At 35.1% G+C, this 24,576-nt stretch overlaps 1 protein-coding gene across 1 annotated transcript; it reads left to right on the top strand.

The window, feature by feature from the left end:
- The first annotated feature begins 2,854 nt into the window (after nucleotides 1-2,854).
- On the top strand, nucleotides 2,855-20,593 carry LOC145667802 (cytochrome P450 6l1-like). Its single transcript, XM_081735235.1, has 5 exons — nucleotides 2,855-2,962; nucleotides 8,197-9,157; nucleotides 9,625-9,837; nucleotides 15,665-15,916; nucleotides 20,397-20,593. The coding sequence occupies exons 1-5, from the start codon at nucleotides 2,855-2,857 to the stop codon at nucleotides 20,591-20,593; spliced, it is 1,731 nt and encodes a 576-aa protein (XP_081591361.1).
- The last annotated feature ends 3,983 nt before the right edge of the window (nucleotides 20,594-24,576 follow it).

Below are 24,576 nucleotides of genomic sequence, written 5' to 3' on the forward strand. Positions count from 1 at the left end.
CCACTAAATGGGAAGATAGTGGGGCCAACGCCTAGAAGAGGAGATGAGATCATAGGAGACACCCAGGATTAGGACAGGAGACGCATCGTATCGTGCACGGACTCTCGTAATAAGTGAATCAGGCCTAAAAGAAAAATAGGAACATTTCTGCGAAACAACTTGAAAATTCTAAAATTAAAAGTATTTTTTTCTTTTACTGTAAATTCAGTGTACAGTGCTTAACGTGTGTTTACACCACATTAAAATTTATTCATCCAATGAAAGCCGTGTTCATCATTCTATACAGAAACTCTACTAAGGTATGTAACAAGTGTTCTAGTATTGTGTATTTCTTTAAGCTGTCCTGGAATTGTCAGAGTTCGGTACAATGCGGTTGAACAACAAGCAGATGTTGTTGTATGAGTGGGAAATGGTATTTTCTCTTAATACCTGGAATAAAATACGTAGACTTGAAAATTAGAGTCTCTTCATTAGGTAGAAACATGACCACAAATGACCGACCACAAAAGTGTTTTCTGCTGTTGCTGAGGGACAAGGTTGTCACATTTTTTCTTGGAAATGTCTGGACACCATATGTTCTTTCTTCTGGAGAAATACATTGAGAAAGCCGTAGTAGAAATGCATTGACTCGTGAATTGTGTAACAAAGAGTGATCTAAGAAAAATGTTAATTCATCGAATGCCAACAGGATAATTCAAATAAAGCGAAAATACCAAAACTGAACATGAATTACTTATGAGTTTTTAAAAATATATATGCACTATTATATTTTTAAAAAATAAAAAGGATTATATCTAAACTGACATACTCATCAATACCTTTCTCAAACTATTATAGTTAGAAACATGGATTTGTACAGTATATTTCTTTGTCAAGAAGATTGTCTAGGGCTAAGATTTTTAAAAGATAAGTCCTATAGGAGAGTGAAACAGAGTTCTTTTTCTAAGAGACTTCTCTTTTAGAAATGGAATATATGATAAATCCTCGAAGTTAAGAAGATAGAACTAGGAGATAAATTCTTCATTAAAATTAACCGAAAATACATTTCAACGATTTCGAAAACTTCGCTCCTATAGGAGAAAAGAGGGAGTTTGTATTAATACTCAAATTTCCGATTATTTGTTCAGAAAATACCGAATGTGAAGATTCGCTTAAGAAGACGTAAAATTCGGCACATACATTTCTCATTAAAAATTAGAAAACGCGACCCTCAGATTTTTTTTTAAAATTCCGTTCCTGAGAGGGGAAATGGGGTCAATTTCTATAATATTCTAATTTTAGTTTTATAAAAGAAATATCCACAGGTCATAAGAAACAAACATTAGTGCAATATGTCAGCAAAATTGTAAATTTGATAAGCACTCGGTTGATAAATCTGTCAGTACCGAAACTTAAAATAAAATTGAAAACTAGCTGTTGAGAATATCTGTAAATACTTTACTTTTGTATTGAAATCAATGTAATTCAATTGAGTGCAAAAATCTTACACGAAAACGTATCGTAAGGTTAGTGACTTGGGCTGGGTCTATGGTTTCATCATGGAAGCCATTAAACTGGTGATATTAAATAAATGTTGTTTAGAATTATTTTATATTATTCCGATATGTGATCTCCTTTGATTAAAGTAAGGCACTGGTTTTGGGACGCGCAAAAACGATTTAATTCAGCCTTGACTAGCGTTGTCCATGAGACGTCTTGATAAGTTTGAAGAAGTCTCGTCTTGTCTCGATTCTGAAATAATTCTTTATCCTTTCTTTCGAAACTTTTCCCGATTTTTAAGTAATTTTATCCTTGACTTTTGAAAGTAATGTACGTCAATGTTTGCACTTGGTAATAAGAAAATTAAATGATTTATGGGAATAAATGTTGAATTATTAGCATTAATTTAAAAAGATACATATCGTCGGGATTTCTTAACCAATGTTCATATCGAAACCAGACCCTAGCTAGGAGTAGCTAGGAGTTGAGCCCCCTTCGGCCCCTTCAGGCCCCTGAAACTTTCATGATTTGTTTCCTCTGCTTTGCTCCACTTCCAAGTACACGATTCTTCTTTTTGTTACTTTAACTTCTCTGGTCAGAAGGACCAGGGTGCTTATCATCTGGTACCGCCGAAAGAAATTACACGGTTCTAATCAGCGATAAAATACGTAGACACCACCAGCATACTACAATATCTTCGAACAAAATGTCGAGCGAAAGTAGAGGACTCAAACTTACGGACTGACAACCGTTGAAAACCATTGTTGGTCATAAACAATAAATTATAGCGTTCTATAAGGAACGAAATTTATTGAGAAAGCTGATTTTCACTTCTTTCTTTTCGTTTCTTCAATTTTCAAAACGATACAAAAAAAGTTTTAGCTTGTAGCTCTTTTATGTGTGTGTTGCTATTCAACCGTGGATGAAGACATAAGTCGTACTGTCTTTGTTTACTTTCTTTATATATAAATTTCAAACGATTCATGCTTAAATTTACAAATATATGATTCGTTTTATTATGGTTTGCAAAAATCGGAAAACTATAAAGGGAAAAAAGGAAAATCACCCTACCACCTACTTGAAGTTATAAACTATAGCGCCAAAGGCTAGGCTCTTCCAGAAATTGAGAATAAATATCTACCTTTTAAGTGCATACATTTTTCGGTATCCATGCTTTCTCTTTGAAAAACTGTCATCCTGAAGAAATTATGATCCATTTTTAAAAAATGGGATTCCTCTTTAGCTCATTTTCCTCACAGATCTTTTAATTGCAATAAATAAACATATCACTTTATCGAAAATTTTCGAATATTAACGTAATGCAAGTTGGGTCTAGGTTGAATAAAAAATAAGTTTTTACTTCTGCTGTTCTCATATGACAATCTGGAATGGAAACCAGTTCATTCAGTTTAGAAATCTGACATCATTGAGTCCTTCGCGACCTCCAGTGCAGTTTGCGGTTGCTAAGCCACAGGGGGTAGAGGTAAACTTTTCCTCTTCCAGGAAAAATAGTCTTTTATCCACGACCCCGAGCTTAGAACCTTTTGTAGAATGTAACATTTTCAATCCCTTCTAACATTATTAGTACTTGTTAAAAATCCATCATACTATGGCCATGTTAAGATACATCAGATACGCTTTGACATGCACATATCAATTGCCTTATTACTGTTGTAGAGGCGTTCAAAATTAGGACGTTTATGGATTTTGTGATACTATACCATTTTTATAACACTGTATGTTGTGAATTTTACTATAAGTTTTTTTTTTCTGAATATGTAGATTCGAAGTACATAATAGCTCGATGGATAACTTGAAACCCGAACAATATTATGTGGGGTCGGAAACACTGCTAACCATGTAGTATTGTAGAATGTTTCCAACAATACCTGCTCTCGAAGATATCTATCTTACGATCTTGAATAATTTTTGCTCTAATAGTTTAAAAGTTACGACGGTGTTTCAAGATAAATGGTCTACTCAGTACATATACTCAGATTAGAACATTTACCTTAAAACACGTTTGTAACATTTAAGCTTATGGATAAAAAAAAAAAAAATACCATGAAATTTTGTTCCAAGCAAATACTTGTAGGAGAACTTCATATGGTGCATTCTGCAATACAATTGAGTTCATTATGATCTGTGATATAAGATATTTTCAACCGCTTTTCTTTGTATTTCTGATACTATTTTTTTACCGTAAATTGTGCTGTTGGTGCTGATACATGTTAATCATTGTAAGTATGACAATACTTAATAATTAATAAAATATATATTTTGAGTTCTCGATATTGTTTACTACGTTAATTTGAGTATAAGGTGTGAAATTTCAGAAATTTTACTGTGTTGAATGTAACATTTTCCTTATTATCTAACGTTTTCGAAGTCTAGGTTAACCGAATGGCATTATATTTACTAATACACGAGGGTAATCAAAAAGTTTAAGTCAATCTGGTGCACAGCGTTCACTGTTGCCCTAGCTACATGAGGTTCGAAATCAGTTCTGTTTATATCGGGTGTGGCAAAATAAGTGTTACAACTCTTGGGAGGTGACTCCCGACACTGAGACAAGAAAAAAAGTTCTCTTGAACTTTCGGCTATCGGACATAGTTTCAGATCTACAAGGTGCCGAAAGCGTGGGAAAATGACTTTCGGACGCCAATAGTTCGGAAACTATCCAACGTAAAGAGGGCGGGTAAAAAATTCACTGAAGAAGTCATACCTGCTGTATTGAATTTTGGATGTTTCACAATCCTACCATGCACGCGCAAGGGATTCCCCAAAGGAACGTAGGGAGTCCCGTATGATCTGCCAAATGAAAATTGGTCTAAATGGATATGAATTGATAGGGTTTCTACCAGGTAACATTAATTCGTTTGTATTAAGTCGATATCTGGAACAAATACAAAATGGCGGACACCTTCATGCCCGTTGTGTGTGGTTGCATAATCGCCAGGTACGGATGCTGGCCAACAGTGACGTTCTGAGTATTAAGTGTAACGAATTTGTACTCAAATGCTCTAGAAAGACATCTGGAATATCGGTAGAACACAACAGATGAAGCAGGGTGATGCACGACGAAAAATGCCCAGAGATGCACTCATACTCAGTAAACGTGATTTCAAAGCGTCGGAAATGTAAGGAATGGCATCAAGAACATGAAAGCCATTCTCAATTCACCAATAATATTTCATCAATGCGATGCAATTAGATCTGCACGGTTGCATACCAATAAGGATGCAACAACTGAGGCAAAGTTGAAATTGTGCAAGGGAACTCACTAAGAAACTGGGTAAACTCAAGGAATGTCAGTAGTGGGATCGCATTAGCGATGTTGAAATGTGGCCAATATGTGTGTTGATATCGACAGGTACCTAATGGACAAATGTCAACATGTCGCACTACTGCTGCTACACCGTCCCACGTACGAGAAATAGGAAAATAACTACTCAGGTCTTGAATCTGAGGTCTTGGGCCCCAAGTAGAATTGAAAAACACGACCACGGAAGCGAAAGCGAGCGCTCTAGCCCTGAGGCTTCGACGGAGCCTCACTTTTTCTGAATTCATTTCTTTCAGGATTACACACTTTATTTGGCAAGTGCTCTTGTACAACCTCCGACATGCTTGTGTGTTTCATTTTGTTACTCCTACTGCACAGTTGTAAACAATCAGAGTGGTGTAAAGCGACAAGTTTTGCCAATAGGTGTCACTACAGTCTTCGTATCTCTCTCGTGTATTTTTTACCTTTCACGAAACTTTACAATTTCTCTTGCAAATTTCAACCTAGAGACTTCAATTTTTTTAGAAAAGGAACTTCATACCCTATCAAATACAACAGTCCGTGCCGATTTTTCATTTAGAACTTTGTTCATTGTTGAAATAGTTATATTGTTAAAGGTTTGGATATACATTCAACAATCCAGCCATTTCAACAATCCGGTCAAGTCTCTAGGCTGAAATTTGTACATTTTGGGAAATTGTAAATTTTCGTGAAAGGTAAAAATACACGAGAGAGATACGAAAACTGTAGTAACACCTATCGGCAAAACTTGTTCCTTTAAACCAACCTTAAGACGTTTCTTCCTATTTCTCATGTCGTTTTGTTTTCCATATGTATGGTGTTCCAGCAGTAGTGTTACATGTGCCAAATTGGTTCGTTTTCGTCTTTGTCTTGGCATGTGCACTGTATGTAAGATATGAATTTCTGGAGGTATTTTCCTATATTTCGAGTACGTCATATGTTCCAGAAGGCTTGGGACATGATACAAGTTTGTTATATTCACGGTCTATCAGATTTTGATCAATGGGTTAAGAGATATCTTTCATGTGTCGACTGTGGGACAATGTCCCAAACAAAGAGGGACATTGATACAATCGGGTTTTAGTTACGTTCTACCAAAAAGTGCACCAGATGTAATAGCAGAATCTACAACGTTATTTTCCTAATTTTTGCACGTGGGACGGTGTCCCAACAGTGGTGCGACATGTTGACATTTGTCCATTAGCTACATGTTGATATCAACACACATTGGCCACATTTCAATATCGCTCATGCGATCCCACTACTGACATTCCTTGAGTTTACCCAGTTTCTTAGTGAGTCCCCTTGCACAATTTCAACTTTGCCTCAGTTGTTGCATCCTTATTGGTATGCAACCGTGCAGATCATATTGCATCAGATTGATGAAATATTATTGGGAATTGACAACAGCTTTCATGTTCTTGAAGCTATTCCTTACATTTCCGACGCTTTGAAATCACGTTTACTGAGTATGAGTGCATCTCTGAGCATTTTTCGTTACGTGTTTCCACACATGTGAATCACCCTGCTTCATCTGTTGTGTTCTACCGATACTCCAGATGTCTTTCTAGAGCATTTGAGTACAAATTCGTTACACTTAATACTCAGAACGTCACTGTTGGCCAGCATCCGTACCTGGCGATTATGCAACCACACACAACGGGCATGAAGGTGTCCGCCATTTTGTATTTGTTCCAGATATCGACTTAATACAAACGAATTAATGTTACCTGGTAGAAACCCTATCAATTCATATCCATTTAGACCAATTTTCATTTGGCAGATCATACGGGACTCCCTACGTTCCTTTGGGGAATCCCTTGCGCGTGCATGGTAGGATTGTGAAACATCCAAAATTCAATACAGCAGGTATGACTTCTTCAGTGAATTTTTTACCCGCCCTCTTTACGTTGGATAGTTTCCGAACTATTGGCGTCCGAAAGTCATTTTCCCACGCTTTCGGCACCTTGTAGATCTGAAACTATGTCCGATAGCCGAAAGTTCAAGAGAACTTTTTTTCTTGTCTCAGTGTCAGGAGTCACCTCCCAAGAGTTGTAACACTTATTTTGCAATACCCGATATAACCCAGATTCGAAGAACTGATGATAAACTCATTCAACAGTCATATAACCACCATGTTTCGCATTTCTTTACAATATGTGTCTAATGTAACCATCTATACGCTAATTCAATTTTCTTTTTCAGTTGTTTCTGAGGTGTTATGAACACCAAATAATATTTGCAAGATCACTTTTTCCTTTTTGGCTTCACATTTCTTAGAGCTCTGTTTCACTGTCATAAGTATTACATGAAGACGATTCCTACATTATGTTAATTTTTTACGGCTAATAATTTTGGAGATATCGCGAACGGCTAGAAACAGAGTTTTTGCCTGGCCAGAGACCGGTATTATAAATGTCAGTCTTATAAGCAAAACTGATATATACAGACCGTTTTTATTAAATTTCAAATTTCAATACCTAATTGTACCGGAGATTACTACATATAGCGGACATGAATACATATACCACATGTGTAATTGCCGGTTTTAATTTCTAGCACGCATAAGAAGAGTAAACACCCGCCGTTGACTGCTCTTAACTCACTACCATGATTAAAAGAGAGGATTAAATGTCCTTATCCATTTCTACTTTAACCTATGTTGTTATGTGGGATTGCACAACCACGACGTATTGTGGAATGTTTATAGGTAAGATGTTCTTTAAATCTGCGGGAAACGCGCGTAAGTTTTCATACATTTCTTACACCCACATCTGCCAAGCCTAAAATCTAAAACTGGGAAACACATGGCACTAGGTGTGTGGTAAAGATCAATCTCTGTACAACTTAGTTTACGTAGTTAAATCCTATATATCGAACATCTCTCCATAGACACACACACACACAAGCACACACACATACACTATTAAAGATAAAAATTAAGTTTATACTTACTATCTCTCGTAATGATAATTTCATTAACAAAAAGAAATTCATAAAAATTTAATTTCTTGATTTCGTTCAAAGAAATACCGATGTTTTATGCAACCGTTATTTAAACACACTTAATTGATCAGATTTTCTTCTTTCTGTATTAGGTATCAGTTAACTTATCTCACACTTCAAATTGGTAGATTAATTGTTGGTGCTGTGGGAGGCCTTTCGATGTTTGCATCTCAAGATAAGCTGTAGGTTCACTCTAATTCTCGTTGCTAAAGACACACACCATTCCCAGTAACTAATGGAGAACAAAAGAAGTGGAATATTAAGAGATTTTTTCTCACTATGAAAGTTAACAAAAGTCAAATCCTTGTTGGTTATATTAGTTTTAATTAACTAAGATAGGTAATTAAATTATTTTATGTAACAACACTTGTGTAGTAAATCTTTTATATATTTTACTCTCATTTCAGGGCTATATTCTAGATCATTCTGATTTCAACAGCGGTTCTACAATGAATACGCCACCAGCAAGTGTAATGGTGACACTTACAACTTTAGTGATACTTCTTATAATTTTCTATTTATACGTCACGAGGCATTTTAAACATTGGGAAAAGAAAGGCGTCCATTATTTAAAACCATTTCCGATATTCGGTAATTTCAAGAACTTGATGATGTTAAAAATGAGTTTGGGTCAACAATTTGCTGAAATTCATGCTAAATTAAATGGACATCGGTATGGTGGGTTCTTCCTTGGTTCTCGGCCATGTCTGTTAGTGCGAGATCCTGAATTAATCAAACATATTTTGGTGAAAGATTTCGAACATTTTACAGATTGGAGTTATCGTCCGGATACCATAGCAGATCCTATAGCTTCCAACACACTTTTCTGGATGCAGGGAAACCGATGGAGATTTTTCAGGAAATATTTCACCACATGTTTTACTCTGGCGAGAATTAAAGATTCGTTTTCCTCAATTTGTGAGTGTGCTGAAGTCACGATGGACGACATTGTGAATAATAGAAGTTCTAAAAATCATGTTGAAATCAAAGAACATTGCGAAAACTATACATTATATGGAATTGTAACGTTCGCATTTGGAGTTGATTTCAAACTTTTCACAAATTCTGAACTCCTTGAAATGGCCAAAGATGCTACAAACACATCTTGGAGGAGGATTTTGCCATTCTTTTGTATGATTTTCATTCCGCAAATTTTACGAATATTTAGAATTACGATAGCTGAAGCATATTTGTATAATGTGTTCACTATAATTTTGAATAAGGCATTGAATATTAGACAAAATAATAAGATATTTCGTAAAGACGTTACTGCTATGGTGAGTAAGCTACGAAAGGAAAGAGATTACAAAAATAATGATTACAGGAGAAATAATTATGAATATGAAGAAATATTAGATGTTGAAGTTGGTAAGTTGCTGTATTTTTTATTTCCTAAAATTATCAAAAGAAAATAATATAATATTATTTTTACGAGCAACTCCTTTAACTTACTCTTAGAGTTGCTATGTTAACGATTTTGCATCACTGAAAGCATTAGCTACAGTAATCATCACGCATACTACGGTAGTTTTTGTTTTTCGTTTAGTCACCGAGCATAATAATCTGTGTCAAGTTAATTTCAGTTGGTTGCTCGCGTCTGACTATACATGTCTCGTAAGATTTAAAAATTTATGATTTAAACTTTTCAGTTATAAAAATAGATTGATTACTTTATACAATTACGTTAAAAGATAACACTACAATTACAAGTTGATGTGGTGTACAAACTTTACAAAACTATTTTCGTGGTTTGAGTAGTGATTGCATTATAACGAACAACTCTAACAAATGCTAATTTCTTAGGTTTCTTTCCAATTTTTTTGTGGATATTTCAGACCCAGTTCTAATAGGATTTTCAGGTGGAATACTGGTAGCTGGATACGAAACAACTGGAAATGCTTTAGCTTTTACTTGTTATGAACTAGCACAAAACAATATGATTCAGGACAACCTGCGACAAGAAATTGACGACTATCTAGAAGAATGTGATGGGAGTATTACATTCGAAGGAGTAAACAATCTTCTGGGTTTGGAGAAAGTCATATCAGGTAAACATTTTATAGCGATGTTTCAAAGCACATAAATCAGTTTTAGTAGCTGTGATAACACTCTCGTTTGACTCAATCGTATTCTGATTCGTTTTCGATTCAAAGGTCAATCTCATAAGAAAAGCGAAAGTACTATTTAACATAAAGACTATAATATTTTCTTCAACATGTGGATAACTTTTTTGTTTTCGACAAATGACCGTTTAAATTTGTTTCGTGCTTGGTTTCCATATTAGTTATATTGTATTTTATAAATTACACTTTTGCAATGTACATTCACTACTTAGCTTGTTCAAGGCTACTGCAATGGATACGTAGATTTATAGAGAAATGGCCCGTTGAATTCTCTCTCATATTGTATATTTCAAACAACTGTCCTGGTTTATGTTACTTTCTACGTTTCTATAAAATCAAACAAAATCATTTACGAAACTTTATGTAATATCCCTTTGGTTTGGTAAGGAACTCCGCGTATTAGAACACCGTTCATAGAAGTTACTCAAGTTTCTGTTGGAACACCCCTTGTCAAAAATCAAATTTTGATTAATTCACATATAACGTTACTGTCACTTATAGTGGGAAAGCTTTCCATATTTTCTATGCTTTAAAGGTAATAATCAGAAAACGAAATATACGTACTAACGTGATTTTTCTTATAATGTAATGTAACGTGGGTTTCTTGTTTAACCAACATTTATTCTGCTCTTATGTTCACGATTTCATTTTTGTTCGGACTTACAACAAACCTAATTATGGAAGTGAAATGTTTAAGTTTTACTCCCAATAATTTTGCCAGCTATGCTAAAGAAGACGACGATAATAAGAAATGAAGGAAATGGTAGAATGAAGCAAGTGAGAGAAAACCGGGAAAACCCACGCACATGTTGTTTGTCCACCATAAAGTTCACTTGGCCCGAGCTGGGATCGAAGCAAGGACCCCATGCTCCATAGGTGAACACTCTACTACTGAGCCATCTACCCGAAACCTGATTGTGATAATATTGTTGTCAATTATCGTGATGTTATCAATTTACCACTCAAAACCTAGTTTTACAGGCAGCATGAGTCGTGGGAAATCCCTGCGAACTCTCCCATCTTGTAATTAATCATGAGTAATGTCACAAAATAATCCGTCTTCTTAATAGATATACTGAGTGAAGAGATAAGTAGTAAGTTAAGACTGGTTAATAGAAGACAGATTAATAGAAGATAGGTTAATTTAACATGTTGGAGACGATTGAACATATGAGTTTAAATTTAATGTTCTTGGTGAGGAAACCACTAGATTGTGTTGTCAACTATATTGTGTTCTCCCTAATTTACATTAAATATTACAGTCTCTTATGCACACCAAAAAAGGAACTTGGCATGTATTTTCCTTTAATTCTTGTTCTTCTCCCTTTCTGCTCTTAGCTGCACACATCCTATTAATCGTTTCTACTTTTGAAATAACCAGAGGACATGAGTCTAACTTATTATAACGTGCTTCCTTCGACATAAGTTTCAGGATGTCGAGTAAAAAATAAAAATAAAGATTGAGCTTTCTAAAGAAGAATTCTTAATAACATATGTTCTGTTAAACTGTTTAGAAGCGAGACAAAAAAAAATAGTACTGTGCATACTCAAGTGTTCTTACTGTCCTCATAATATTGTTGTTCCGTACAGTTGTTTATGTAAACATTTAGGCTACACTTGATACGATAATCTTTAACCTTCTGTTACAAGCTTGTTGAGTTGTAGAACATTTAATATAAATAATTGAATTATGGTCTCAGATATGAAAATATACAATCCATATATTTTGATTAACATCAGTTAACCTCTAGATAAAGAGCACCGTATAACAGGAGAATCCGTAAAGTATTTAGAAAATTCAAACTATTCTTACCTATCTAAAAAATAAATAATGATAATGGTCATCAACAAATCAGATATCCGTAGTGTATTTTAGATTACCATATTTTTTCTCAAAATGCAGAATTTACATTCGTGCACTACTTAAATTCATCTTGCTTTTCAAGTTTTTGTATTTAGTGGACTTGAGAATTCATTACTGACCACATACAATCCGTTTTGTTTTCAACGACAAGCTTCATTAACTTAACTACCGATCATGACTTTACCTGTCTACAAAGATATTTTAATAAAGAAGTTGCAAAATAATATGAAATCAAGCAATCAGAACAAAATCTAAAATCAAGTCGTTGTACATTCTCCCGGGTGGCAGGGTATAATAAAGCAGCGTGTTCCATAAGCATTACTACGTCGGATTTATCTGTATAAGTAGATATATCCAATAATCAAAGCGAGTATGGTATACCTAAAACAAAAGTCACATTTCTTTATACAATACTCGGTGATTATAATTAGAGCAGTAGAGACTCAAATTTCTATCTGTTCAACACAGCACTATTTATATAGACTGCGCGAGCTAACAGAAATCTTAACAGGAAACCATAAATTAACAGACTATCACTAGTAAGTTGCCAGCAAACGCTGGACTTTTTTTTTATTCTATTTTTGTTGGAAAGTTTTGAAAGTATCTTGGTTATTTCTTACTAAGGTTGTCATGGTTTGCATAACAATTGTGTGCTTAAACTTTACAATTGACGGTCGCATTCCTGATTCCATTCCCAGTCTCCTCACTGTCAGTATGAAGGTTGAAAGAGAAGCAGAATCTAATTTTTGGTACTGTCTATCGATTTATGTTTCTCAATCTATTTTCCAGTTCCTATACTCACTAAGTTAGTCTACTAGTAACATACAGTGTCGTAATTTATTAATTTCTGCCTCCTAGCATTCGCAAGAAGCTATCTGCCAGAATTCTGAAATAAAACGGTAATAATCGGCGACAAATAGCAATAGTAAAGGGTCTTTCCCGATAAGATAGTGAAATCGGCCCTTGATCCAAATTGGGTCGCTATTGACCCAAAAGATTACCCTTCACTTAAAACTACCTCCCAACAAATTTTGACTTCCCTTAACGAATTATCCTATAATAAATGTTCATTATTTTAGTGGGGGTTGTCAACAAATTTTGAAAGTTTCACAGTTTGTAGATACTATCTAGATGTAAATGTGCAGTTTTTTCAAAACCATCGATGCGTATTTTCTTTAATTTTTGCTTGTTGAAAATTTTAAAAGAAAAATGGGGGCCACACGTCGCTGATTTTTTGGTTAGAAAATTTGTTATATCCTTAGGTACAACATATATTATTTTCGGGGCCTAAAAGTGATGGCAAAATTGTCAAAAGGAAACAAAACTGAAAACAAACGTGTTATTTGCACAGTTTTCCCACCATTTTAGAACTCTCAAGTTGAGTGCCCCTTCAAACAATCCTTACCAAAGTTCACAATTTTCATTTCTCTTGTGTCCTTTACGCTTCTGTCGTTCTTCGGCTGCTTGCTTCGATTGTGTCCATTTCGGAACACTAAAACCAAATATATATCCGCAACAGTGCTTCCACTTCAAACGATTCTTGCACAACAAAGTTACACACAGTTCGTGGTAGAGAGCGCTACCGGTAAAGAGCGCCACTGTGTGCGGAAAGTGAAGCAAGCACTGATAGATACGAGGAGCCGACGCGAGGTGTGTGTAACATCGTTGTGCAAGAGTCTGTTGCAGTGGAAGCACTGTTACGGAAATATATTTGATGTTTCTGTTCCGAAATGGACACAATCCAAGCAACCGAAGAACGACAGGAGCGTAAGGGACACAAGAGAAATGCAAATTGTGATCTTCGGTAAAGGATGGTTTGAAGGCTCCCTTGAGGGTCCTAAAATGATGGGAAAACTGTGCGAATAACACGTTTGTTTTCAGTTTTATTTCCTTTTGACAATGTTACCGTCACTTTCAGACCCCGAAAAATCATATGTTGTACTTAAGGGTATAACAAACCTTTTAACCAAAAAATCAGTGACGTGTCCCCCCCCCAAAAAAAATATTTTTTTCTACATTTTTTTGAAATTTTGAACACGCAAAAATGCAAAGAAAATACGCAGCTATGGTTTTGGAAAAAGATGCATATTTGCATTCAGATAGTATCTACAATCTGTGGAAATTTCAAACTTTTTCTAGCACCCGCATAAAAATTTAAAAATATGCTATTTTGAACGTAATTCGGTAAGGAGAGGGAGTAGAGGGAAAACATTTATCTGAGGTGGTTTTAGGTAAAAGGTAACCTTTTGGATCAATAGCGACCGAATTTGGATCAATAACCGATTTCACTATCTTACTAGGAGATACCCTTTGGGAGTGTGTAAATGGATAAAACTCACCAGTCTGAGATTATCATCCCACATTTAGATTCTATATTTAGAAAAAACTGAGATGCATATTTAAAGGTCGGAGAACGAACCAGAAGAACTAATCCCCTACTGTTAGCAGTTCAGATTGATCATCGATTGGACCTACTACTGGACAGGAATAGAAGTTGATTTACCAAGCACTGAGACTACGTCAAAACCAGTGCTGGAAGTCAGGAGAAGGTGCGTTACAATGATAGGTTGTCAGATAAGTTCCTATTGGTAGGAACTAACCGTGCACATGCAGTATTTTTTAATTACTCAAGCAAGCCTTGTCTTTTAAGCAGCAGATATAACCTTCAGGTTCTTTTGTTCTTAATAGGACCGCTTTACTCTCAAGTTGGTGAAAGCTATAGTGTACACCGTTAGTGTGTAAGTGTTTGCAAGTTAACATTTTCCTAGGATTTCGATCATACTACCAAACGAAGTATTTGGAGACCACAACAGTCATCAGTCAGCAAAATTCCCTCCGGCTACAAGTCGGTAAGTATAGACAATTAGGCAGGAGACCTACTCCGTCGCCAGAAGGACATCACCACACCAACTACTACTGGTCTTGAAAAGAGTTAGTGTCCGGTGGAAGTTTGTGATCTACTTCACAATGGGACATGTTTGTAGATTCTATAATCTCTGGAAGCAATTGGCACGAAAGCCGGCATAAATTGTGCCTTCAAACGCCTCCAACTACTTCAATTTACACTATTGCTTCCACAACAGCTGACTGTCTTGTCCTGAAGTCTGCCTGTCCCAGGCTACTTCCATCAATAACCCGGCGGTTGCAGCCGGTAAATGAATAATTTGTGGGCCTTGTTAAATAACTATAAACTCAGGACGTTCTTCTTAAGCACACTTAGGATTTGTTACCGTGTGTTTGAGTTGCAGACCTTATTTATCATCAAAACATATTTTCTATACGCCGAGTATGTTCGAACAGAACACAATCTGATATAGTATCTCCTTGAGGACGAAGGTCCTCGTTCTTTCTCAACACGAGTTTGTGGCCGACTGCGGCACAGTTTATGAAGATTGATACCACGGCATTAGTATTCGTATGTAGTCGCGAAGTTAGCTGCACTCCGATAAATTCATCTTCTGGAATCAGGATTATTTCCTGAAGAATCTTTGTAAATTAGTGTGGATTGCTGATGTGAAGTTCTGAATTTAGAATATACGGTTTCAAATGGGTTGTGAGGTGTTTGGAAATGTACATGATGGACTGCTTATGATAGTGATAATCGTTCAGATCAAAATGTCTTTTATATGTACCTCGGTATGCTGTGGATCTTCGGAGAAGCCACTCACCTTGGGAAGCTATATAAAGGCGATAGTGGAATAAGTAGCTGATTTGAGGTTTGTGTGTAAAATGCATTCTCCAGAGTTAGGCTTTCTTAAATACATTCCATGGTTCAGTCTATGACTTTTTTGTCTGTTTGTAATTTAATTTATAGTGAATTATATTTTTAAATAATGGAGTCATTGATTGAATGATTTCTAACATATTGTATCAACTCTTTTTTCTCAGAGATTCTAAGAATGTATCCATCCGTTAACTTTATATCAAGAACTTGCACGAAGGATTATACAATTCCCGGAGAAAACGTAACTATTGAAAAGGGATCACAAGTATACATTGCACTGCATGGTATTCACAGAGACCCGGAATACTATCCAGAACCAGATAAGTTTGATCCTGAACGATTTGCTGAAAGTAATAAGAAAGATATGCAGAATTTTACTTATTTTCCTTTTGGAGGAGGACCCAGGATGTGTATTGGTAAGTATGAAATCGAAATATTGATACAAATGCAGTATTGATTAAAATACTTCTTTAGTTGTTTTAATACTTGTTGAACATATTTGGTAACTTGTCTGCTTCCCTTCAGTTGTTCATAATGTCTATTTTTGTATATATAAAGGAACAAATCATGTAACTAGTTATGTGACCATCTGATAAGATTTTATACTGGAGTTTCCTATAGTAGAGTGATTCGTTACACAGTGCAGCAGAGAAATCTTCGCAAAAGTAGGTTCTCTTATGTATTTCGACCTCCTGAATTCGAAAACGACACTCAAAGCATCCTATCACCCACTGTTTTGGCACAAATCATATACGTTTCCAATATTGTTAACACATGTGAAGCACATATATATGCAACACGAATCATGCTAAAGTAGAATATAAGTTTAAAACAACAAAATATTGAAATAGGCACACTGTGAACAGATGTATACAGAGGATGTGGTACAAAACGTGCATTAAGCTCATTCATTTCGTCCTTTCTTAGTGGTTATGGCGTGGCCCTGCTTTTCCTTTTATGTGGCATTTCCAGGTGCTCACGGTGAAACATCCAGAAGTAGTCGTCCATCATTGGAACATCCCATGTGCCCTGGTATTGTCGTACCATGCCCTTGATATCCTGATGGAATCTTCCACCCTATTCCTCACTTACAACACTGAGATTTGGAAGGAAAAAGTCGAGATGCGAATGTAAAAAGTGTAACTTCAAATTCATTGACCATCTCAGGATTTTCATTTTGGTGAGCATGTTCTCAATTATGTCTATATAATCTGGGCTACGATTGTTTCCCAGGACATCTTGAACCACAACCTTATAGGCAGTCCAGGCTTCTCACTCCACGGTATACATTTAATGATGGAAACTTTCATCCAGCATTAGTTTGCGAATATCGGAACTAGTAAACACACTTTTCAACTTAGCGTCTGACAGATTGAGGAACTTGTTACATAGATATTTGAAATATTTGCCACACTGAGGTAATGAATTGGCAAAATGTTCGTTTGATATGCAGAGGTGGCAAGAATATTCTGTCTCTTTCCACTAGAGGGTCACACTTCATATTTTTGTCGCTGGAACCAACTCCAATCTTCGGGGCCACTGTTTTTGCTCTCAATGCTTGTCACGAGTCCGACTGTCCCATTCACAAGTGAAACAAGCGAACCTGGTATATCCTGATTGTTGTCTCAGAAGCATACCGAACACTTTCAAATCACCACACACCATCCCATTTTAATCCTCATAATGTATGGTAGTAAGAAGCACCTTCATATTGTCATATGCATACTTCGGGTCCAGAGACTGGAGAACAGGTATTAGGGGCATTCATAATACCAATGTGCAGCAGAACTGCCTTAAGGCTTCTTTTAGATGAGTCAACAAACAGTCTCCAGTCACCTGGCCCGTACGGAATGTTCAACTGACCCATGAGACCTTGTACATCACTGCAGTATACTAACAAGTCCTTTTGAGCAAAATATTGTGTGAATCTCATGCCCCTCAAACAGAATAGGGTCTTCATCTTTGCCTATTTCAAACTCGGTATCTTCCGTCTCCTGCACGGTATCTATGTCATCACTGTCGTCAGTATCTAATGTCTGCGGATGTTGTGGTATAGGTATATCCGAGCCATGTAGAACAGGACGAATCGATGAGCGAATGTTGTTCGGAAACTCAATAGTCTTTTTGTTTCTCTTGTTGAAACCAGTAATCTTACAAGAGGAAAAGTAGGAGCCGCCGATATGAATATGTTTCTCCCGCCAGACCATAGGAATGCCAAATCGTAATGATTTCTTCTTCTTTCCTGACGCACACACAACACACACGACCTGTGGAGTCCATGGTTTGTTGATGTAAGCCTAGTTTTACTTTGAAATAGACTTCGTAGACCTTTTTCACGAAATCAGTAATGTTTCTTCCGTCTTTTTCACCACAAATATTACGAAAACTGTTAGCAGAGTTTACACAGCCTTGAATATACATTGTACACTAATGCTAACACGTACTTCCTTCCTCAAACAACACTGTGACGAACAGGAAGCGCCATTTCCAATATGAGAGTTTGCTGTATGCCACTAGGGGTCGAACTGTTGAACAGTTGAAAGTGATGCTCTCTTCTGAGCTTCAATGATGTTTTCGTATATATTGTAATATCATTATATTGCATTGTCATCAATCGCAAATGGAAGCGATATTTGCCAAAACTGTGGGTAATACGATATTTTGAGTGTCATTTTCGAATTCAGGAGGTGAAATACATAAAGAACTTCCACATTTTTGAAAACGTTTTTGTTACTTTGCAATTTGTTGCATTGTGTTATTAGTAATACGGTATGTTTTCCAAATCAGACATCTGAACTAAAGAAGGGTAACTCTAGCTGTAGCTGAGCAATTTTGCAAAGAAAGTATTGAATTACCTCAAAATTGGATGTAGTGCAATGTCTCCTAGACTTTGTCTTCATGGAGGCATTGCCCTCAAAGAACTTGTCTATAGAGACAATATTACACTCGAAAATCTCATCCCTGAGGAGAGTATAATATACATACTTCGAAAAAACGACATACACTGGATGAAAGAATCTATAAAGTGGGTGTATCTGCATGTATCTGAGTAATGTTTCCAGTTCTTCAGCCTATTTTTCTAATAAACGTTACAGCACAACAAAAGTGACACGGTGAATGTACACATTGTTTTGTGCGGGGACCTATTATACCTCAAATCCGTTTCAACAACTCACTGTAATACAGTAAAGGTTTAAGGGAACAGACTGTTGAACAAGCAAAATAGCTTTTTCACGTTACGTAGAACGCCTCACCACGTGGTGCCCAAACGACTGCTCAGATTGCAAACCATCCACTTTTCTAGATTGGAAACAATCTATTTCCAACAATTTTCTTCCCTTTGCATTTTTTCAACTATAAACTGCTCTCGGATTCGTTTAGTAGGACTTGATAGCTGCAGAGTACATACACCATGGCTTTTTAGGCACAGTAATGACACATAACAACGTTAAATTACAAGATGCTCTTTTGCTTTCGAAATGTTACACCTAAAGTAATGGAGGTTGGTAAGTATGTAGTGGCGCACTTTTATCCCTCAGCTTTCAGAAATTCTTAAATCGTTGATAAACTGAAGGTGAATTACAGTAGTATGTCAAAATTAGTTCACCTATCTATTTACTTTCATTCGAGCTACTGTAACTACACACTGGTGTGCTAGTTGAGGTTTAATCTCTTCGTCTTTTCCATTCAAGAGATTCCAATATGATATTACTCCAAGACTAACATTCAGTAGTCGGTGAGCCTCAACGGAAGTTTGAAGTTTATCTAACTTAAGTAGTTTTCTGTTTGTTGATCATTATTTGTGTCGAACAACAATTTTTCATTTCTTATTTTAATAGCAGCTTTCATCTGCCCAGCTGTATATGTAATAACTTTGTTTATTATAAGAGGAGACAGGCTATTATTATCACTCGAACAATTAGATTCAGCACTTGTATTTCCCTCACTATTTTCTGTTATCACAAGACAAGACAGGAATCCAGGTACTTATTTTTCCATATTATCTACATTGGTATCATATCAGATTTGGAGTTCTAGGAGAGGGTGAGTACGAATCTGAAATTGAGGATTATTAACTCATAAAATTTTTATTTTTTAACATTACAAATGAAAACTCCATTTCCAACAGCACAACGAGACGTTCATGAGAACTAGCGGTTCTCCACTAGCAATGCTGTAGACCGTTCTTCACCAAAGTTATCAGCGCGGTTAACGATGATCAAGAAGATAATCGGCAAATTACATAATCCTTAAATACTACTACTGCCCCCACTACTACTACTACTACTACTACTACTACTACTACTACTAGTAATAATAATAATAATAATAAAAATAATAATAATAATAATAATAATAATAAGAAGAAGAAACAATGGCAAACGAAGTAACCAAGCACAATACTTACAGATTTAAAACAAGTAACAAACAAATGGGATTAGACTTTTTAACACTTTATATTTTTATACACTATTGTGTTTTAAAATTCCTGAACAAAAATAAATAAAACACCGCATTCACACAAATAGCAGGGTTAGATTGTTCATATCCACCTGTGACAGAGGAATAATGTCCATTGTTCACTTTCAATATCAAGTGTCTCATAACGATTCCTAGAGTCCAGCAGTGGTATTTTCATCGGAGAGGGCAGGGAAATAAAAGGAGGGTGAAGCGTGATCTAAAGAATGATAGATGGCGTTGCCCTCTCACTTTTTTTCGGACAACACCGGTACATTGCATGATATTAACCGATAAAAGAACATTCGCTTACTGACAATAAGATATTAGAAACAATTTATAATTTCCTTTCTTTTCTACTTAATTTGTATTTTGATTAAAGATTTTGCGAATTTATGTAAAATAGTACTTATTAAAATATATTTTAATATATTTCAGGTCAGCAGCTCGCTCTATTGGAGTTAAAAGTCTGCATCATTTACATGTTGAGCCACTTTGAGCTACGGACATGTGATAAGACTCCAAAGGATGTGGGTCTTCATCCCAAACACCTGTTCGCTGCTCCAGACAAACCTCTTTGGCTGACTCTTATCAACAGAACGGGGAATGTAAAGCCAAGACCCAAGAAGGTTTAAACCTGTTTCTACTACACATTTCGTTTATTGTTTCGTTCTGTATCTTTTTATTTTTGTTCTTAAGCTTAACCGCTAATGATTATGCACCGAGATTAACAAAGACAGTGATGATGATAGTGAATAAAGTAGCCGAATGAGGAAGGTGGTACAAATCGAAGGGTCCCATTTAGACTGAGGTTGTACACCACAAAGTTCACTTGTAATGAGCTGTAATCGAACCAGGAGTCCTATTCGATAAACGTGAGCACTCTATCACTGTTTACGAGTTTGCGTATCTGATGTGTAATTTTGTATGTGTACTAAAGAGAAATTAGCATTCGTTATATATCACAACACTGTAGGTTTAATTATAACGTCAATTTAATTCACATCATGCAAATACATTATATCAATTTTAGTTACGTATTTATAAAGATGTATGTACAGTGCAGTATATGTTTCATGTATGATCAATAGGATAGTGTAAAATGGAGCTGAAGTATTGCAATACAAAATTACCAAATATTCTTCGTAATATGGTTAACGTTTTTCTTAATTGTAAACGTTTTCATCACACGGAAAAATGCAAAGTTCTGAGACACCTGAGCCAATAGGTACTGAGTAGTTTTCTTCACAATGTTATGCGTCTGCATATTTCTTACAGTAAATATTTACCAATGTCTCTTTACTTTATCCTAGAGAATTATATCACACATAGACGTTCATAGATGGCATTTAAATTTTGCATTGGGCAACTGAAGTCTATCGCACTATTAAACATTCATTCGGAGAAAACTACCTTGCTAGCATGTTAAGAAGCTACATCCTGTTTAAAGCGATTGCTTCCAAAAATATATTCCAAATAAAATACAAGATTTTATTTAAATGAAAACGTTACGTTAACAACTATCTTCATACTTAACAACAAAAACAACAGTTTCAAGTCACCAGACCATACATTTCAATACATGGGGTCCATAAGTAAAATCAGTGTAAATTGCAGCCCGTATACTTGTACTTCCCTCTACATTGAAACGTGTACCTGCCTCAGTACGGTACAAAATCTGTAAACTCCCACTTGTTACACTATTGATGCAAATACTTCTATACAGAATATGACATTCTAAAAGTTATTAAACCTTTAGGAGTCACAATTGGAAGCACTGTACTGACAGATCCAGTTGTATGCATATATTTGAAACACTCGCTCCTTCCATTTTCTAACCTCATCTTTTCCCCTCTTTAGTAATTGAAATTCAATCTGCTTTTTTTCTAAGCGTCACTGCGTCATACATAAGCGAATTGAAAATGATTGTGTAGAATAAATAAAAGCTTAATTAATCAATACTAATTGTGAGAACATTGTGTAAACTTCTCTAACAAGGAGTAGGTAGTTCTTATTCACACATAACATTTGAAAAAATAACTATTTAGAATCATTAAAAATCATATTTGGATAAGGACAATGATAAGAGACTTTAGTGATGGTGATTTCAATAACAAATTGAAATGTTGTTGTATTAACGTGGAGTAAGAAAACAAAACTACATTCGTTCTTGTTTAAAGTTACAAGGACAAGTCACTGTGTACAAGTGAATGGTACGCGTTGACTTCACTAGTCATTGCTTCACATATCAAACAGAAGTGTCTACACCTTCCTATAAACTTAAGTTTTAAATTTCATTAGGCAGGTATAGTTAACAAACTGATGACTCTACTTAATTTTTATTTATCTATCAAAATTAGATGAAACATTATACTTCATCTCAAAATTACTGTATGTTCAAATTTCTTGCATATTGTAAGTCACTAAATCTCATTCTGATATAAAAAGACTTAAGTTTGAACGACGCATATTATGTGCAAGACGTGAGCCATTTCTCGTCGGAACAGCGAAGAGGGTGACTTGCGTAGTTCAATAAGAAAGTAGAAATATAATATGTAGCAGAACGTGAACGAAATATGACCATAACAATAAAAATATGATTGGGTCGGCACAGATATGAAAGGTTTTGTATCTGTGTCAATGAACGTTCAGGCTCCTACACCTTAAAACTAATGAGTCTATGATTGAAATCATTTTTAATCACATTTAAACACTGAAAAATACAATTATCAATAGATTTGTGCATATTTGCCTTATCATATTATGACTAATTATGTTGACTATTTTTAAAAGTTATAACAACAAAATTATATCGTTTTGAAACAACAAAGTGTGTGAAAAACAGGCTTATATTATTTACTAAACTTTTTTCTTGAACTGATAAATGTGTTTAATTATTACTTAAATATTAACAGCAGTAAGAAATATTGTAAAGTAGGCATTAGTATTACTTAATAAACCTGTAGAAGAGTACATGTTTCATTTACTTGAAAACAGCAAGCTCAAAATGATTAATTTTGTGAACAAGAAAGCAGTATTTGAGTACAAAACACGAAGTGATGTTACTAACGTGTGGACTTTCAACATTAGTAAGATAAACGATATGATCACTATAAAATACGGATGAATTTTTTATTAAAATGTGATGGGTTACTCATTCTCTTTTACTCAAGTTGTGTTTCCTTAAATTTATTAAGATCTGTTTATAAGTAAATTCCATTATGTTTAGTTAATTACTCTACCGATTCGCTAAATCTCTAAATTGTATTAATACAATATTTAAGAGTAATTAAACTAAACTATTATTTTCTTCCAGATGTTCTATTTGCTAGTAATACAAGAAATATATTTATTTTCCATGTTTACGTTTCTAAGTACAAATTATAACTTCTACTAATACAATGTACCTATTAGCTGCTAATTAGAGATTATATTTTAACTTACTACTCTCATATACACGAACTACCGTATACTTCATATTTAATGTATTACTTTACCATTAATAAGCAAATATACATTCATCTGTATTTTCCATTATATCTACTTGTATAGGGGCGTGTGCATTTGTATTATTGCTCAGCATTTTATATGGCTTTCCACAAACATCTCTTCAGTGTTTTGTTTTCAAATATCACTATGGAAAACAATGTACACATATTTATTATATTGTATTGATATATTTTTCACCATTATATACACAAAGAAATTAAAGTGATAAATGAAATTATCTTTTAGTATGTTAATGTATTTCCTTCTTTCCTTTAAGTACATATGAGTGAGATTAACTACTAGTATTTAAATCCGTTTGATATTTGCCAAAATTAGTAACAGTAGCATTCGCCAAAGTTCATTCATTACCTTTAATGATTTTCCTTATTGAACTTTTGATAGAAAACACCAAAAACTCAACAATTCTTTTGATGTTATTCTTTCGATTCCTCAGAGGTACATCCATTTGTGCAATAATGGAATATACAATTAAACATTGTGAATATTCCCTTTCCCTCATTTCGATATCTCGTTTTGCAGCTATAGCTATTTTTTGTCTTCCTCGAACAAATTTTCGGGTACTAATAACACCGAAAGAAAGTTTTTCTTTACACACAGCTTGGTACATACATTATGTATATACGTCTCTCGCGATCTATGCTCGCAGAGGAATTTATTTTTCCTTCATTCTTACAGGCAGTAACATTCGTAGCTTCACAACGAAGACTAATCACGTTGCCGCCAAGGATATACAGACCTCTATATAATAGACATACAGAATACAGTCATATTACCTTACAAAAGAAAAAAATATATAAAAATATATAGGTAGATAAAAGTCAGATACAAACAGATGGAGTACTGCTTTATGCTAAGTCATGCTTAAACGGCTTGATGGCTAACGCTACGGGCCTATATAGAGCTCCTTATTTTAGCATGGGATCGAATCCAGTTTGGGTTTGCAAAGAACATTTATGCATCACTTATGGATGCAAGAAAATTATATCACACTTACTTAATATAGAAAATTAAAACATATACGTTAAACCAAATTGAATAGGTGAAATGCAAAAGGAAAACATTCCACATTTTGGACATTTGAAACTGAGATAGCCATTTTTCTCTTTGT

This window comes from Thermobia domestica, chromosome 13 (assembly GCF_964235325.1).
Source record: "Thermobia domestica chromosome 13, izTheDome1.hap1.1, whole genome shotgun sequence".
Classification (NCBI taxonomy): domain Eukaryota; kingdom Metazoa; phylum Arthropoda; class Insecta; order Zygentoma; family Lepismatidae; genus Thermobia; species Thermobia domestica.

Excerpts from the sequence above, each read along its gene's own strand:
- LOC145667802 (XM_081735235.1), top strand. The coding sequence starts at position 2,855 with ATGACAATCTGGAATGGAAACCAGTTCATTCAGTTTAGAAATCTGACA. Across the intron at positions 2,963-8,196 it reads CTAAGCCACAGGGGGTAGAG|GGCTATATTCTAGATCATTC; the intron begins GTAAACTTTTCC and ends CTCTCATTTCAG. Across the intron at positions 9,158-9,624 it reads AATATTAGATGTTGAAGTTG|ACCCAGTTCTAATAGGATTT; the intron begins GTAAGTTGCTGT and ends TGGATATTTCAG.